At 41.4% G+C, this 15,237-nt stretch overlaps 1 protein-coding gene across 1 annotated transcript; it reads right to left on the bottom strand.

Annotated features, from left to right (window-relative positions):
- Window positions 1-1,254: 1,254 nt before the first annotated feature.
- On the bottom strand, window positions 1,255-14,689 carry pip5k1ab (phosphatidylinositol-4-phosphate 5-kinase, type I, alpha, b). Its single transcript, XM_085473845.1, has 16 exons — window positions 14,573-14,689; window positions 11,214-11,248; window positions 10,550-10,636; window positions 10,179-10,309; window positions 9,968-10,085; window positions 9,330-9,482; window positions 8,894-9,193; window positions 7,307-7,542; window positions 7,114-7,197; window positions 6,945-6,993; window positions 6,666-6,750; window positions 6,404-6,574; window positions 5,625-5,757; window positions 5,482-5,544; window positions 5,259-5,358; window positions 1,255-5,180 (listed from the first exon to the last, which is right to left on the bottom strand). The coding sequence occupies exons 1-16, from the start codon at window positions 14,616-14,618 to the stop codon at window positions 5,178-5,180; spliced, it is 1,794 nt and encodes a 597-aa protein (XP_085329971.1). The 5' UTR covers window positions 14,619-14,689; the 3' UTR covers window positions 1,255-5,177.
- Window positions 14,690-15,237: the final 548 nt, after the last annotated feature.

The following is a 15,237-nucleotide window of genomic DNA, read 5'->3' as shown; positions in this document are numbered from 1 at the left end:
TCAATGTACATGCTGCAACAGCTTGCTGTGGTTTTCTTAATCACACTTAATATGTAATAGGAAAAAAATCACACACACACTCACACATCAAAGCCCCCATTAGTTCATATTTTCAGTTTAAAAAAAGAAAAAGAAACCATCCACAGTCCAGTGGAAAGAAAGCAGGTCAACCGATGTTGGCCTTGCAAATAAAAGTGGGTTAAACATCCTAAAGTGGGGGCCAAATCATCCAGAGGCAGAGGATTTCACAACTGGGATGGAAGGTATGAGATATGCATTTCTCTGTAAAAAACTTAGAAGCTCGAAACCTTGACATTATTCACCTGACAGTGACTGAATGACCATGAAATGTTATCAAAAGAACTCACTATCTTCACTGATACTAAACGGTTCAACCTTTAAGTGAAAATAACTGTACTCTTAATGTCTGCAACATGCTACACACACACACACTTGTGACTTATTTCATCTTCCACTTGTGCAGATCTCTAAGGGAAAGTTTTGGTCTTCCTAAAAAATTTGAATTTGAATTTGAAAAGACCAACACAGGTCATGTGAAAGTCCTTACATCTAAAAACAGCTGCAATTCTCGGAGTTCCTGTCTGCGGTAACTGATCAGACAGTGCAAACAAAGTTTGTTCATTTCAGTGTTTCAAGAACAGTTTGTCCCAGTTCCTAGCATCTGGAACATCTGTTTAGATCCCTCACTGATATTACCAGGAACAATGTACTCTTGGCCCAATTTGGAACAAAACAATAAATGAACTTTTGGTCTTTAACATTGCACCTGGATGATGTCGACTGGCTTAAACTGGAAAGATAAAGCCAGTTCCTGTTGCTGTCATTACCTCCAAACACTCGTTACTCTGTAAGCATCACCTGGAGCTCTGACAGCAGATTATTTCACCTGAGGATGGATGGCAAGCTAATTTTAATGAGATTCACCTACCATCAGGATCCACTCAAGGAGCATCTCACACCCCACCAGTGGGCAGTGTGACACCAGTAAGACTTTCAGTCATATGAATTCCCAAAAACAGATTAAATCTTTCCTTCACAAACCATTTTGGGATAAACTGTAACATGGCAAAAAGTGGAAAAAGTAAAGTTAATCCTTTCCAGCTCAGTATGAAACCAAAGTGCATATTTTCATGCAGGAAGTGATATAATAGGGTGCAAAACAAGAAATCAATTTTAGTAACTGCAGCATTCACTGCGATGCTCAGATTTAAAAACAACAACAACCAACCAAAATGAAGACTTATAAAATGTGTTTATTCATTTAAAATCAGACATGAAAACATCACCACCACCACCACATAACTGAAACATGGCCGGAGGGACAGGCAGCACATATCGCATGAGAAGGCATTTCCGTGACTCATATGTACATATACACATTTTGTACACAGTAAAAATATAGTAATCGAAGCATATAGGACAACCAGCAACGGTGGCTCAAGAGCCGTATAACACATTCATGTAGAAAAAAGCATGGAGAAAATCATCATGGAGAGAATATATCTATCGTATCACAATCCAAACATGTAATATAAAAAGTGAAATTGTCAAACAGTCTCCCTTTATAGGCAACACATGCTATAAAGTTTCAGACATCCTTCTGTCAGTATACACTTTACTTACAATCATCTAAAAAGGTACATAACACATCACTTCAACCTACAGCAATCAGTCGTATCAATAAATATGCTTCTTAGAGCTGAAAAGTGGCAGATTGTGGTTCATATTGCATTACTTCAAATTCATTGTAGTGTCTACTACTGAGTGTACTGCCTTAGAAGCACCAAAGGAGGTTTTTCCTTTTGTCACGGTGTAGTACATTACTCCAGCAAAACTGGTGTGCAGCCAGCAATTAACCAGTGCAACCAATTCATCACATAAAAACATCAAAATGCAGCTCTCGCAAAATCAAACCCGGACTCGTTCTGATCTGAAGACACTGTCAGAGTGTTTACTCTGTTGGCTGTGGCATTTCATTTTTGTATTATAACTGTGATTAGTTTACATTTCAGCAAACTACCAGAACTATTTCATTTCAAGTACAACTAAAAGGTTCTAAACGCTACCACAAATGAATGAATTTCACAGGAATGTGGAGATAAATCTTGAAATGAAGAAATAATTGACAAAGAAATGTTATCAGGCTCTGGATTTTACGTCAGATAAAACTTTCAACGTCAGGAAAAACAAAATACATCCAGTTTAATAATAAATCCTTAAACACAGGTCAGCCCAGTGTTATTACCATACAGAAACCATCAGTCCATGCAGTAATCTAAAGCCCTCGCCCTCAGCCTCACGTTAACTGCACTAAATCTTCAGTCTACTCTGCTCTTCTCTTTGGTGACTTGCTTATAATACAAAAAGACTTAAATCGTCAGCTGTGCATTGATGAACATGAGTAATTTTCCTTCTTTCTCTAGTCACAGCTCATATTTCTTCCCAAGCCTCTCTGCTGCATAGACCACATGTGCTCAACAAACATAAATAACGATTCTTTAAATGAGATGTCTCAAGTTTTCCTTCAGTCACTTTGTAGTGATTTCTCTATCAGAAATATCTCTTGGGGTTAGAAAAAAAAATCACTTAGGTAGAATAAACACAGCCACATTGAAGCTGAGCAAGACTTCATAAAAACACGATACAAAAATTACTTATCGTTAATAATATTGGTCTGAGTGGATATGAGCGAGTGTCATTTCTGTAACCAGCAGAAATGAGGAGGCCGGTATATCCTTCAATGTATGCTGTGACAGGGAGCGATGTGATTGGCTGAGATGAAAAACCGCAGTGACCGAATACCTGACGTAATCAAAAAAAGGGAGATTGTAATAGATTTTAAAACTGAAAGTCTGAAAACTGACTCACTGGTTGGTCGAGACGTATAAATGGCAGTTTGAGGACTTCAGCTGTAGTGATAAGGCAGGTTTCTGTGTAACCAGTGCACTCACCTGTAAAAAGTGTCAGTTTTCATCGCATGTAAGGGAAGGGGACAAACACGGAAAGGCACAGACATGATGCACGGCAACTTTAAATTAAAAATTCAACAGCATCTACTGGTTAGCAATGCTGTTACACTTATACTTCAGCACATACGGCCATAAACAGAGAGGGGAGATGTTCAGGTTAGTATAAATGTGATCTGCCATGGTAACAAGACTAGGGATGGGTATCGAAAACCGGTTCTTGTTGAGAACTGGTTCCCACTGTTTCAATTCCTTGGAATTGTTTGCCATTTTTGCAAACGATTCCCTTATCAATTCCAGTCGCCCCGAATGACGTCACCACGTTGCAGAGCGTCATTTACCTGGCAGGAAACATGGCGGCTCAAACGCTCAAAAGTTTGGTTATACTTTACGAGAACGGATGACAACAGGGCAACTTGCAATACTTGAAAAGTAGATATTTCATTTAAGGGAGGAAACACTACGAATATGCAAAAGCATTTGCTCACAAAACACGCGATGACCTTAAATGAATGTCGTGTTTTTAATTCCGCTCCGGACTCGTGAATCTCAACCCAGCAGCAGCGGTAACGTTTGCACGTCCTCTCCCGTTAATGCGGCAGGTAAATAATCAACTAACAGTGCATATTATGTTAGTGCGATCTGCCTTATTACAAAACCTGCCATTACTGTGCATTTAGGTGACCATGATGAGAGAGACAGACAGAGTCTGGCTCAGATGCTGGCAGTTCTCGCTGCAGTCTACCGGTAGCGTCTCCTTTCAGGCCAGGATAGACGAATGTCACCGAGCAGTGACTAAGTTTGTGGTAAAAGGTTTGCACTCATTTGCCACAGCAGATGCCCCGATTTTCGGTTAGTGAATGTGTTTAATTGTAGGCAGGGACATTACTGGATATTCTTGTGTAATTGCTACAGAATAATTTATGTTAAACTTTGTTATTGCTACAGAAGAATATTTATTTTACATTTACAATTTTTTTTCCCGGGGACCCTGTGACACCCCATTGAAGAGCCGTAGGCTGTGGATCTCTTAAGATCTCACTGTTGGGTTTGTAAAGCCATGTTACTCCTAAATTTCTATCTTATTCAAAAAGAAGAAACAAAGTTCTAAGCTAATCAACCTTAGTGTTCTCCTTTTTAAAAAAAAGAATTGATAAGAGAATCGATAAAGAATCGAATCGTTAAACAGAATCAAAAATGGAATCTGAATCGTGAAAATCTTATCGATACCCATCCCTAAATAAGACACTTTTTTTATACGGAAAAACACTACAATGTACATTCAGCAGTGGGAAGATCTATGTGGCACCACTGAGGCTTCCAGAAAAATAACTTATAAGAAAAAAATGACCATATAGGTCAGGTTAAAACCCCATCCCTCTGCTGTTTTAAATGAATACTGTACAATCGGTAAAGAAAAACGCAAACACGACTACAGAGTCGACAGCAGCAGGTGTTGATTTGACGGATTTCTATCGATGGCGGTGAGAGAGCCATGGATAGCTTAGAGTGCTGAGGGGAGATGGATGTGCAATAACAGGTACGCCGGAGTGGGAGTCACGGAAATGTGAACCCACCTAGACTGTGCACGAACGCACAGTAACATTCATTCCTCCTATGTAGGCTATGCCCTTCATGTGCTTTTGTGTGTGTGTTCCTGCTGAACCGTCCCTGCCCACTCCTACCCACATTTCCTCATGCTGTGGATAGTGGGCAGGATGACTGGCTCTTCAAGGGATAATTTGACTGCCTTCCATGATCAACTGGTGATAGTGAAGATGACCTCTTTTTTTGTTATTTCTCTTTCAATACAATATACAACTCATTATATTGTTTATTATATCATCGCTGCAGACGGACATGAAGGGAAATCTTCAATTCAGGGCCGAACGCCTTTTTCTGAGTGTGTATCGGACAGTTTTGGATAGGTGTGGACAAATATGTACACACAGTGACAGTGCTGATGGCTGGGGAAGTCTGGAGCCTACCGCACAACATGGTCCAAATCACTGCTTTCCTCACGGTCACAAACCATGCTGTTTTATTCGGTGGCTACTGTATAAACTGCAGAGGTCACAAAACAGCAGAGGAGCGATGGAGGGTCTGCGGTGGATGACTGACTCCAGTTCATTTTGCCTTTCTTCTACCCACCTCGCCGTTTCCAGAAGTCTCTCATTGCTGGGAGTGTTTTTACTGCAAAGAAAAAATGTAATTAAGATTGTTTTGTATTTCTGACACCATGCATAAACACTAGCGAATGAACACACTTACGAAACAGATGTTGGTCTCAGGGACGATGTCCGACAGAGAAACTACATCTTCATTTCCAGACAGGTTGCCTGAATTATCTGCAGCCCCTTCTACTCCCAAACTGCAAAGCGGAAAAAGCAATCAATGAGACACAATGACTAACATAAGGAGTTAAAAAAAAACAACCCCATATTTATTGATTTTGTTTTTTTTAAACAGACTTATCATTGGCTGTACTCTGTACCTGTGGGAAACAGCCTGGTCACAGTCAGTGTTTGCCGATTTGTGCACTTCCACGCCTACAGAGCTGCAGAGGAAAGTCAGAGTCAGACCAGAAGAGATGAAAAAACACAGCGTGAGCACGAGAAGGAAGATGAGAGGTTTTACCGCAGGGGAGGAGAGGTGGAGACAACTCCTGTGCTGCCTTGTGATGAGGTGGACAGATTGGCCTCGCAGTCTGCAGGGTTGTCTACCAGCGGAGGAGTCCGAGGAACCAGATCCGGCCTTCCTGACTGCACACCTGAGGAAAAAAAAGATATTAATATGGCAATTACAGAGAGTTTAACAAGCTTATCCAAAGCTGAGTGCAGTTTAGAATAAAATTAAGCCTGTGGGGAATGCAAGGAGCTGCTGCAGATACAGTATGGGGATGAGCGCAACTAGTTGACTAGTCTTTCCAAGGCTGATGCTGCGCACTGCCTTTCTCTTGCCTTCTATGATGGGAAGTTGTAATCAGGTGAAAAGTAGGTGGAAAGTAAGCACACGACAGCTGTGTGCTTCTGCAGGACTCTGTGACTGTACATTGGCTCAGTCAGAGTTAACAAATCACATTCTGCACAGACATATGGACACTCACTGCTCACATTAACTACAACTACCGTAACAGGTCTGACTTTGCACGTGTGTGTGCGTGACATCAGATGACACAAAGCGCCAAACATTTCAGTGACATTTGAAACATCATTTTAGTGTTTCAAATGTCACTGAGTGTCACTACAATGTGTAGTTTGCTGATGCTATCTGCTGAACTTTATCTCAATTTTTCCCCCACCAATTTCATTTTTAATGCTTGACAAAGGTTTGGGGCCTGAACTTGTTCCCACATCAGTGACCACTCCACTTAACCACAGATCTACTTAATGTGACCTCATCTTCTTGGCTCTTACCGCTGTCCGCCTCGGACTCTGTGCTTTTAAAATGGGAGTGGTAAACTAGTCTGGAATCCACAGATGACTGCCCTGTCGCGTGGGAGAGCGGTGTGGGTGCTCCAAGAGTGGGCGCCCTCCTTAGCCCTGCCTGACCTCCACCGCGGCTTTTCTTGGATGGTGATGGTTTAACTGAAGAGGACAACAGGAAATGATCAGTGCAATCATCGGGACTTTTCACACCTCTGCTCTCAATGCAGTAAAATTACAAAGACAGACGTACGTGGAATTTTCTTGAACACTGTGTTGCACATGAATTGTTGGAAGCGCTCTGCATAGAAGCCAGGTCTGTGAACTGAAACTGTGTCCTAAGTACCAGGAAAAGGATCATTAAAACCTGACAGACCTTATAAAGCAACATTTCTGTTTTAATTCACCAACTCTTAAAAGTGAAAAAAAGCAGTCATAATTCTTTGTAGTCCAAGCTAATCAGTTAATATGCAAGCTACAATTACAATCAAAGTCTATTAATACATATTGTGATGTATAGTGTACGACTTACCCCATCATGGACCAGCGCCTTCCAGGAGTGCTCCAACTTCTTAATAAACCTAAATAATATCACATAATGAAACTATTTAGTGCAACTTACATAAGTGGCGTGAATCTTGCTTATGAATTAGCATAAATGCATATATAAAGAGTGGATTTTGCTGCTCTGACACACATACCTGTAAGATTGGAGAATATCGATGATGCCGATGTAGATCAGCAACCTCTCTCCTTTGCTATTGCGAGCAGGAATACCACCCATGCTGCAAGGTCACAGAAAGAACAACTGCTTCATTCACCATTATTTCACAGCTACAATTTCCCCAGCAAGCAAATACAGGCTGATACAGGTGTGCTGATGGTCACACTCACTGATCTTCTGAATCCAAAGCTCCCTTCCCTCGAGCCTCCCCCTGGATGGACTCCATGGCGGTGCAATACAGACTTTTCTGGGCTTGTGGTCGGCGCTGATCTGGGGTCACTGCTCCTTCAGACCCCGTATTGTCGACCAAACTGCCTCCACTACGCTCCTTTTCTCTGCTGGCCTGGTCCATGTTGTGGATGCCCATCAACAGACTGTAATCCATGATCTTGAAACTCTGCAGGAGCTGCAACAAAGAAACAAGTGCAATGAGAATCGTCTGGCAACGACTGGAACAACCAACTGTAAATCAATGCAAAGACACACTGTTTCACAACAGGCGCCAAAGACTTTGGCAACACTACAATAAAACATGATACGAGTGTACAATAATAAATGTGACATGCTGTCATATATATTACGCTCATTTAAAAACCCTGCTGCTGTTTCCTTACGCTACAGCAGCAAGGTTTTAAAATATGACAAAACAGGTCTAAGTGTTCAATCCAGCAACAGTTAAGAACAAAAATATTTGTAATGTGACCACTGATTCTGATTTAATCTTGATCCTGGAAACAAAGTTTGAGCCCAAAGTTGAAATACATCCCATCTACACAGGGATCAAAGTGAGATTTTTCAAGGCGGCAGTTGCCTAGGTAACCCTCTAATACAGTTATTTCCAAAGTATGGACCACAAGAGGTAATTTCTTACATAAAAAAAATATTTAAAAATTATTTTGGAATCCTTAAAAGTCTTGAGTTGGGTTTTGTGATTTACATGACACAACAAAAAAGTCATCTGATCAGAAAATCTATTTTAAACTTAACTAAATAACACACCCAAATCAAAAAAGCAAAAAACAAACAAACAAACAAAAATACAAATGACAGTCCTAATGATTTTTCTTTGGTGGAAAGCCAGAACCTCTGGTGGCTGAAAACCCTGGAACAATGAGGTAATGGAAATGGATCGAATCAATAAAGCATGTGAAGCTGCTGATTAAAAGGAAAAATGATACAGAACATTCTGGTAGTCTGTGCAGATTGGCACCAGTCTACCCCCATCATTTCAAAAGATACCATCCCTCAAAGTAAATAAGGTATTAGTTTGCAGTGTCATGCAAGCTTGAGTCATCTTTCCGACACTACACACATCTGTTGATGACCCTGGAGCATGACAGCAAACAACAACCAATGCCAACTATCAACAACCACTAATCGACTTTGGAGAAATTGGAAATTATAGTAGTCTCTGTAAAATGTAAAGTTTAATGAAGTGCCAGTGCGCTACATGTCGACATTACATGTGTTGTACAATCTGTCAAGCCATCTGCAGGCCATTTACAATGTAAGGACTTTTCATTATATGGAAAAATAGCCTAAAATAACTAAATGAATCTAAAAAGTCTTTGATATTTCTTCACATTTATGCTGTATGTAGAGAAATTTCATTTTTTTTGTATCTTTTATGCAAGAGGATAACAACAATATAAAGTGGTGGTGTACTATTTGAGCTTGCCAAGCCATTCTCCATACACTTTAGTGCTCAGTACTTCAATAAACAATCTATACAAACCCGCCACATCTCTGTAACTCACCAGGCAGTCCCTCTGTATAGTCTTGCACAGAGCATTGTAGTTTTCTGCTTCCAGCAGCAGGCCATCAGGCATGTCCTGGATGAAGTCCAGGTCTTTGTGAGTGGGGACGGCCTTCTCTCTCTCCTTAGGGGAAGCCCGTCTCTTATAGGTGGAGCCTTTCAGGTCATACTTGAGGTGCATGGGGATGATTCTGGGCAGGAGATTGTTCATCACAACAATACGGATATTCTTACCGCCTGCCTGAACGCAATACAGTCCATAAAACTTAGGCAGCAGGGTGCGCTTGTTTTGATTTATATTCTGAAAGGGAGAGGGAACAGACAAAAAAAAATTAGACACTGAAATTAGAAGAAAAACCTCCCCTTACTTGAGAATTGTTGCAGTAATAGTCACTCATTCTAAACAAACTCCCACCTCCCACTCTATCCACACTCACCATGAAGTATCCAGGCAGCAGTTTCTGGAGAAACTCTGCCTCTTTGTGTTGGACAGTCTTGATGATAAACTCATCATCACTGGAGACGTAGAAGAGGGAACCGCTGGCTCCGGGGTTCGACAGCTCGATCAGCGGCTCATTACACAGAGAATACTTCCAGAAAGAGACAGATGAACCCGCATTAATATAAAATCCAAAAAAACAAAACAGATTTTGTGTTTCTGAAGTAAGATATATGGGTCACTGGCTCCTGATTGCACAATTGATCGATTTAAACTACAGAGACATGATTATCAGTATTTCTAGTGCTGACTGTAAAAACAGACAGCAGAGAAAGAGTCAGGAGGAAAATAAAACGGAGCCAAAAAGCACTTGGACCACAGCTTATCATTCTGTCTGAGATGGCGCAGCTCCATGCCCACTGTGTCAGCAAATGTGGTGATGATGCAGACAAAAGCATCATCATTTTTGAGGGAAAAAAAAAGAAAAAAAAAAAGGAGAAAACCTTCAGCTATTGTTCATTATTTCTCCAAAAGGGGATCATGTTTGCTTAAACCACTAAATATATATGCAGCATGTAGAGATTCACACACAGCTGTGGTGAACATGGCAGAATAAGCCTTGGGGTTAATACTGACCAGGTAGTCATCTGGCCGAATGCCAAACAGTTCCCTGAAGTAACGAAAGGCGATAGGAGCATAGGTCTTAAAGCGAAAGTCACTGTAGTGATGAGCAGGGGTCAGGTTACTGCCTTCGCTGGAAAGAGCAAGAAACAGATAAACCATTAAACTATGCAAAATGGAAAAATAACAGTTCACCTCATGCATTCAAACAACTCGTATCACAAACCTCGGGAAGAAGATGCTTTCAACAACTACAAAGTCCTGCATGAGAACATCCCTCTCCGCCTTTTGACTTAAGCTGCCAACTGTGTGAGCGATGCCCAATTGGATTGCTCCCTTTAGGGCAGATGACGTAGTCTAGGGAGGTCAGCGAGGAAAAGAGAGTAAGCACTGGAACAAACAGCATTTTACCCCTGTGACTTCTGCTGTTTCACTCACTATTCTTGGGTTTCCAGCAAGAGGAACTTCCAAACTAATTTTAGCATACAGACACCAAAACATGCAGGCCAACCCACTGAACTGTAAACACCTTGGATCACTCCGGCTCAGTGCTGCGGGTGTCAACAAATCACTGTTGTCACTGACCCCGACCCTTACTTTTTTGTAAGTAGTTTCTCCTGTGGTAGTCTCAACGCCCCGGTGTCCAATGGTCTTCTTCATACTCATGCCTGAAGAGCCGGGCATCTGAGGAGAGAGGCAGAAAGCTGTCAAAGGAAAATCAAACACAGTTTGATGTGTGTTTGTGCTGGTAAACGCAGAAAACAATGAGCTAGCTGTTGTAGTATGCAAGCTTTAGGCCAGATGGATGACAGCCTTAACCAAGCGATCAACTGGGCTCACAAGTAACTGAACTTGCAGAGGAAGGTCAAATTGTAAGACAGGAAACTAATCAAACAGCAATCAGCCTGATGTTACTATTCCTGACCAAAAAACTACCTCTGCACTTCCTCCTTTTATTGATATTGGAGCTACAAAAATGTCATAATTGTTTCTGAACCTACAGTATTATTATGAGTAACTATTCATATTTCAAAGTAAGAAAACTTTTAAATATTAATCTATGTAGAGCTTTGAGGAACAACAATGTGGCTCTCCTGCGTTACAAGAGCCACTCTCTCACTTCCATAATAAACTTTTAGTGACCGATGCCTCAAACTGCCAATGTCTGGATGAAAAAAAGTTCAGCCCTATAAGCCTGCTCTGCTCTCCTTTTCCCCTTAGAGCTGAGAGTAGTTACATTTACAGTATCTGCCATAGTTACCTCGGCGGGGGCCATTTTTCGAATGCTGCTGGTCCCTAAAAAGAAAACAGAAAAAGTTAAATTGAGAGGAAGATAAGTGCTCGAAAACATGCAAGGAAAATCCTACATATACAGAGTAAGCACTCTGTATAGTTCCTTTGTTGAGACTCTGAAACCCAACCCATGCAGTCAGTACTCAAAGTCAAGGCTTGAAATAAATTTGAAGAGTTTGAGTTGGAAAGGCTTTGACCAATGACGAATTTGTTAGGGACTGTTTATGAATCCCTGTGCTGGTTAATTAGGCTATTTCCAGCACTGACGGATGACTATAAGACCGATGATGAACCCAAACCTAAATGTGGCCACAGTTACTACCGGCTGCACCCAGTATGTGAACTGGAACTACTTCTCCCATGAGCTAGCTGCTCCACATTCATCTGTTCCCCCAGGATGTGTGTCAACATCACCACCTCCTTTCAAAAAATGGTGCAATTTCTAGCTGTTGCTGTCCCAGCCTACTTTAAGCCTCAGACTAACTTTGATTTTATAACTGAAATCCACTCCAGCATGCTCACGAATGCTCAGATGTTTCCTAAAGGCAACCTAACAACTCTTTAAATGCTTTGTTTTGAACGGTGATGGACTGAGGGGCAGCACAAAGGCCTGGTATAAGATAAATAGGGATTTTTTTTGAACAGTGAATCACGCAAAGCTACTCTTGTAGCCCAAGAATGAAATATGAAGCAGGAAATGAGGTAACAGGTCCCCTTTAAATTAGGCCATTTAGTAAACTCTGTTATCCGACTAGAGATCTATGAGACTGATATTCTGTTCAATTCTGTGTAATTCAATGTTTATTTCACCATGTGACAAGCTAATGCCGCATGGAGATATGAAGGAACACTGGAGGGTTTTCATGCCTGCATGAAACCTCAAACACAACAGCTTCTGTTTGTGTGCCTGTAAAATAATAATGCAAACACCAAGCCAAGACCTTTGCTTAATTGCTAAACAAAGATAAGTCATTAAATCCCAGCATACAGATGTTTGGTAAGAAAGGCACTCAAGTGCAACAAAATAAATACAGCGAATGAGTTCCTGTGTCCTGTCCTTATATAAACTTGGTGTATACACTTACTACATCGCCCACTCTGCAATCACCTCTAGCCTGTAACCAATGGCAACATCTCCTCCACTGCAGTACCATAGGTCAATATACACACAAAAAAAGACTGAAGGCTACAAAGTTTTTACATCTGTAGTAACAAGTGAGTCTGAAAAATTGTCTTTCTGCCCCCATCAAATCTAAACCTGGCAATGCACAGAAAATGAACATTTTCAACCTAAGAAATGCAGGACTATGTATAATTACACAGACTCACTGAATGCCATGCATCTCTCCTGAGTTAGCAGGGACACACTGCAATCTGCTGGGAAACAATGAGCATCGCTCTGCCCACATTCCCTCTCATTATGTAAAACAACACACTATATCATCACTACTCATGCAGTTGCTGCTCACAGTCACAAACACAGCACACCCATGCGAATACCTCGCTGCAACGCTCTCCTCCAGAACTGAGTCCTGATATCTGCGGAGCAGGACAAGGTCAGGCTAACTGGCTTAACCAAGTACATGCGCCACACTGAACTCATTTAAAGTAGGTGTGCACAGAAGTAAAGGAAGCATGGCCTAAATAATTAAGTCAGTTAAGCAACTGCTACTTTTCTTTTATTGTAAAAGGAAAACCATCAGGACCGTTTACAAAACAAACATGATTAAATGTGCTCAACATGTAAAATAGAATATTGTTTACCAAAAATAACTTAGAAATGGACAATTTTGTTTAAGGTAGATAACACAGACTGTTACTAAATTTGGATCATGCGTACTTGCATGTGTAGTAACCCCAGATGGCCCGGTTTCAGCTATGATTGTTATTATTACTACCATCTGTATTTATTAAGGTCAATATACAACCAGTTAATGGCATATATTGTGCAGCAGACTATGGATAGTAATTAGACTAAGTCAGTTCCCTAACAATGACTTTAGCTCATCAGCGGCAGGCCTCACTACAATAGGCAAACCATCTGTTCCTCTCTGTGTACCAAACAAGTCCCTGCCAGCCTTGTTTACGCACAGCCCACAGCATGCACGGCAATACCATGACCCATGGACACACTCTTTAAGGTCATTTCTGAAGAATCCACAAATATACTGTTTCTTGACCTGATTTGGAAACGATGCTGATAAAAGCTATTAGGGAAACCACAGTGAGTTACTGTCACTGAAGTGTCTGTGAGCGTGAATGCTACATCTTGTGCTTGTGCTGTCCCTGGATTTCAGCCATCTGGGAGCCACAGGAGTGCTTTAAAAAGCAACTATTTTTATTCACTGATTCAGACTGGGTGGTTACCAGGAGCAGAGCAACTCAAACATATACAGGGAAGCTAATGAGTGATGCACAACTAACTGGATTAGAGAGATGCATCTTCCCCATTGCGTGCTTTATCTTGGGGGAAAAGAAGTCTCTGAAAGCACATGATCAATCTATATCTGTGAAGCAAGTGGAACCAGTTCATGTGCAGTGCATAGGTCTGATATCGGTGATCCTAAACAAAGGTGCTTAAATAAATTAAGGCTGCTTTATTGACTTAGATAAGCGTGACAAAGGAACGCAGAAAAAGACAATACACCACCTAAACTGAAAATATTTGTACAGTAACAGTTGGGAGGTGTTTAATGAAGCCCTTAGGTAAGTGAAAGCGGATTTTTTTTTATCCATGTACATCACAAAACGTTCAGAGGAAGAGGAAACGGGATGTAACAGGCGAGGAAGACGTGAGTGAGAGCAGTTACCGTTAACTTCCCATAGATGCTTGATTGGGGGGGGGGGGTTAACACCAGCAGTATTACACACGTCCCATTCATTTACCAAGCAACGGCGATCTTTATTTATAAAATCTCAACTCGCCTTCACCTGCTTCGTTTGCGTGTAAACACCATAAAGCGTCAACAAGACAGCCGGTTTGATAACAAAACAGTTTGGTCAACGTGGTGTCGGGAATTACTTTATAGCACGCTATAAAATCAATAGATTGTTCCTCATATTTAAGAGTGGCCTGCACACAAAATCTTCTTGTGTTTTAACACGAGAAGACCAGGATTTATTAAAGAGCCAGCTAAATAAGCGAACCACAGATTGGTTCATTTCTTTGGTGGAAAATCTCGATGCTAATTAGCTAACGGCTAACGAAGGCTCAATTACAGCCAGAGCTCCAGCGTTGCATCACTTTCAATGCTTTAAAACACTGTAGATATCGCTTTTTACGCTAGTTTTGAGACGAGAAAGGAATGAGATTTGATAGCTAGATACCTGTCGGGGCTGCTGATCCCATGTCTGCTGTTCCAGCAGTCGCCATTACGATCTGACTGTTAACATCATAGACAGAGCCGACACTTGAATTTTGATGCTCGTGTTGCTGCTGCTGCAGCACCACAGCGCCTCCAGTGGAGGGACGTGGGACGGTTTCAGTTTGCTGTAGTGCGACAGAAAGGCGCCCGCAATTGAATATATACACTACTCAAAAAAGAAGTTGTCGGCTGACTCTTGTTGTAAAAATAAAACAATTCAGCCCCGTGGTACAAGTCAAAACTTCTTGGGGAGCTAATAGGTTTCATTTCCACTGGTTTATGACCTCTGCTTCCCTTTTCCTGCCTCCTCTTGCTCTGTTTGTTCGCCGTAGCTCTGCAGGTGGAGGACTGCGATTTGGAGTGATGTTTCCAAAGATGCCCTGATTCAGTCTGCTTCCTTTTTGTATTTACTTGACTTTCATGTAAGTCAGGTGGTGACACTGATAGACTTTGAGGTGCCATCTGTACCTGTTCGAAGGCTGCTTTTATCGGCATCCTGTGGACCACCACTTTTAGATGGATTACCAGACTGGTCAGGTGAATCTGGCTTGTGTGATGACAGAGAGGACATGCCTTTGTCCTCATCCTTAAAATAAAGAGTGGATGCCAAAGCTGGTGTTTTGATGC

The sequence above is a fragment of the Copadichromis virginalis genome, linkage group LG11 (assembly GCF_057382275.1).
Source record: "Copadichromis virginalis isolate Kocher_CV1m ecotype Utaka linkage group LG11, C_Virginalis_male_GT1.1, whole genome shotgun sequence".
Lineage (NCBI taxonomy): Eukaryota > Metazoa > Chordata > Actinopteri > Cichliformes > Cichlidae > Copadichromis > Copadichromis virginalis.
Note: the sequence above shows the minus strand (reverse complement) of the source record. Positions and strands in the feature narration are given on the sequence as shown.

What these genes read in the sequence shown, in the direction of transcription:
- pip5k1ab (XM_085473845.1), bottom strand. Translation starts at nt 14,618, where the DNA reads ATGGCGACTGCTGGAACAGCAGACATGGGATCAGCAGCCCCGACAG. An exon ending in TGCTGCCTGGATACTTCATG is followed by an intron (nt 9,194 to 9,329) that starts GTGAGTGTGGAT and finishes TCTCCCTTTCAG; the next exon opens with AATATAAATCAAAACAAGCG. An exon ending in GCTTTGGATTCAGAAGATCA is followed by an intron (nt 7,198 to 7,306) that starts GTGAGTGTGACC and finishes GTGACCTTGCAG; the next exon opens with CATGGGTGGTATTCCTGCTC.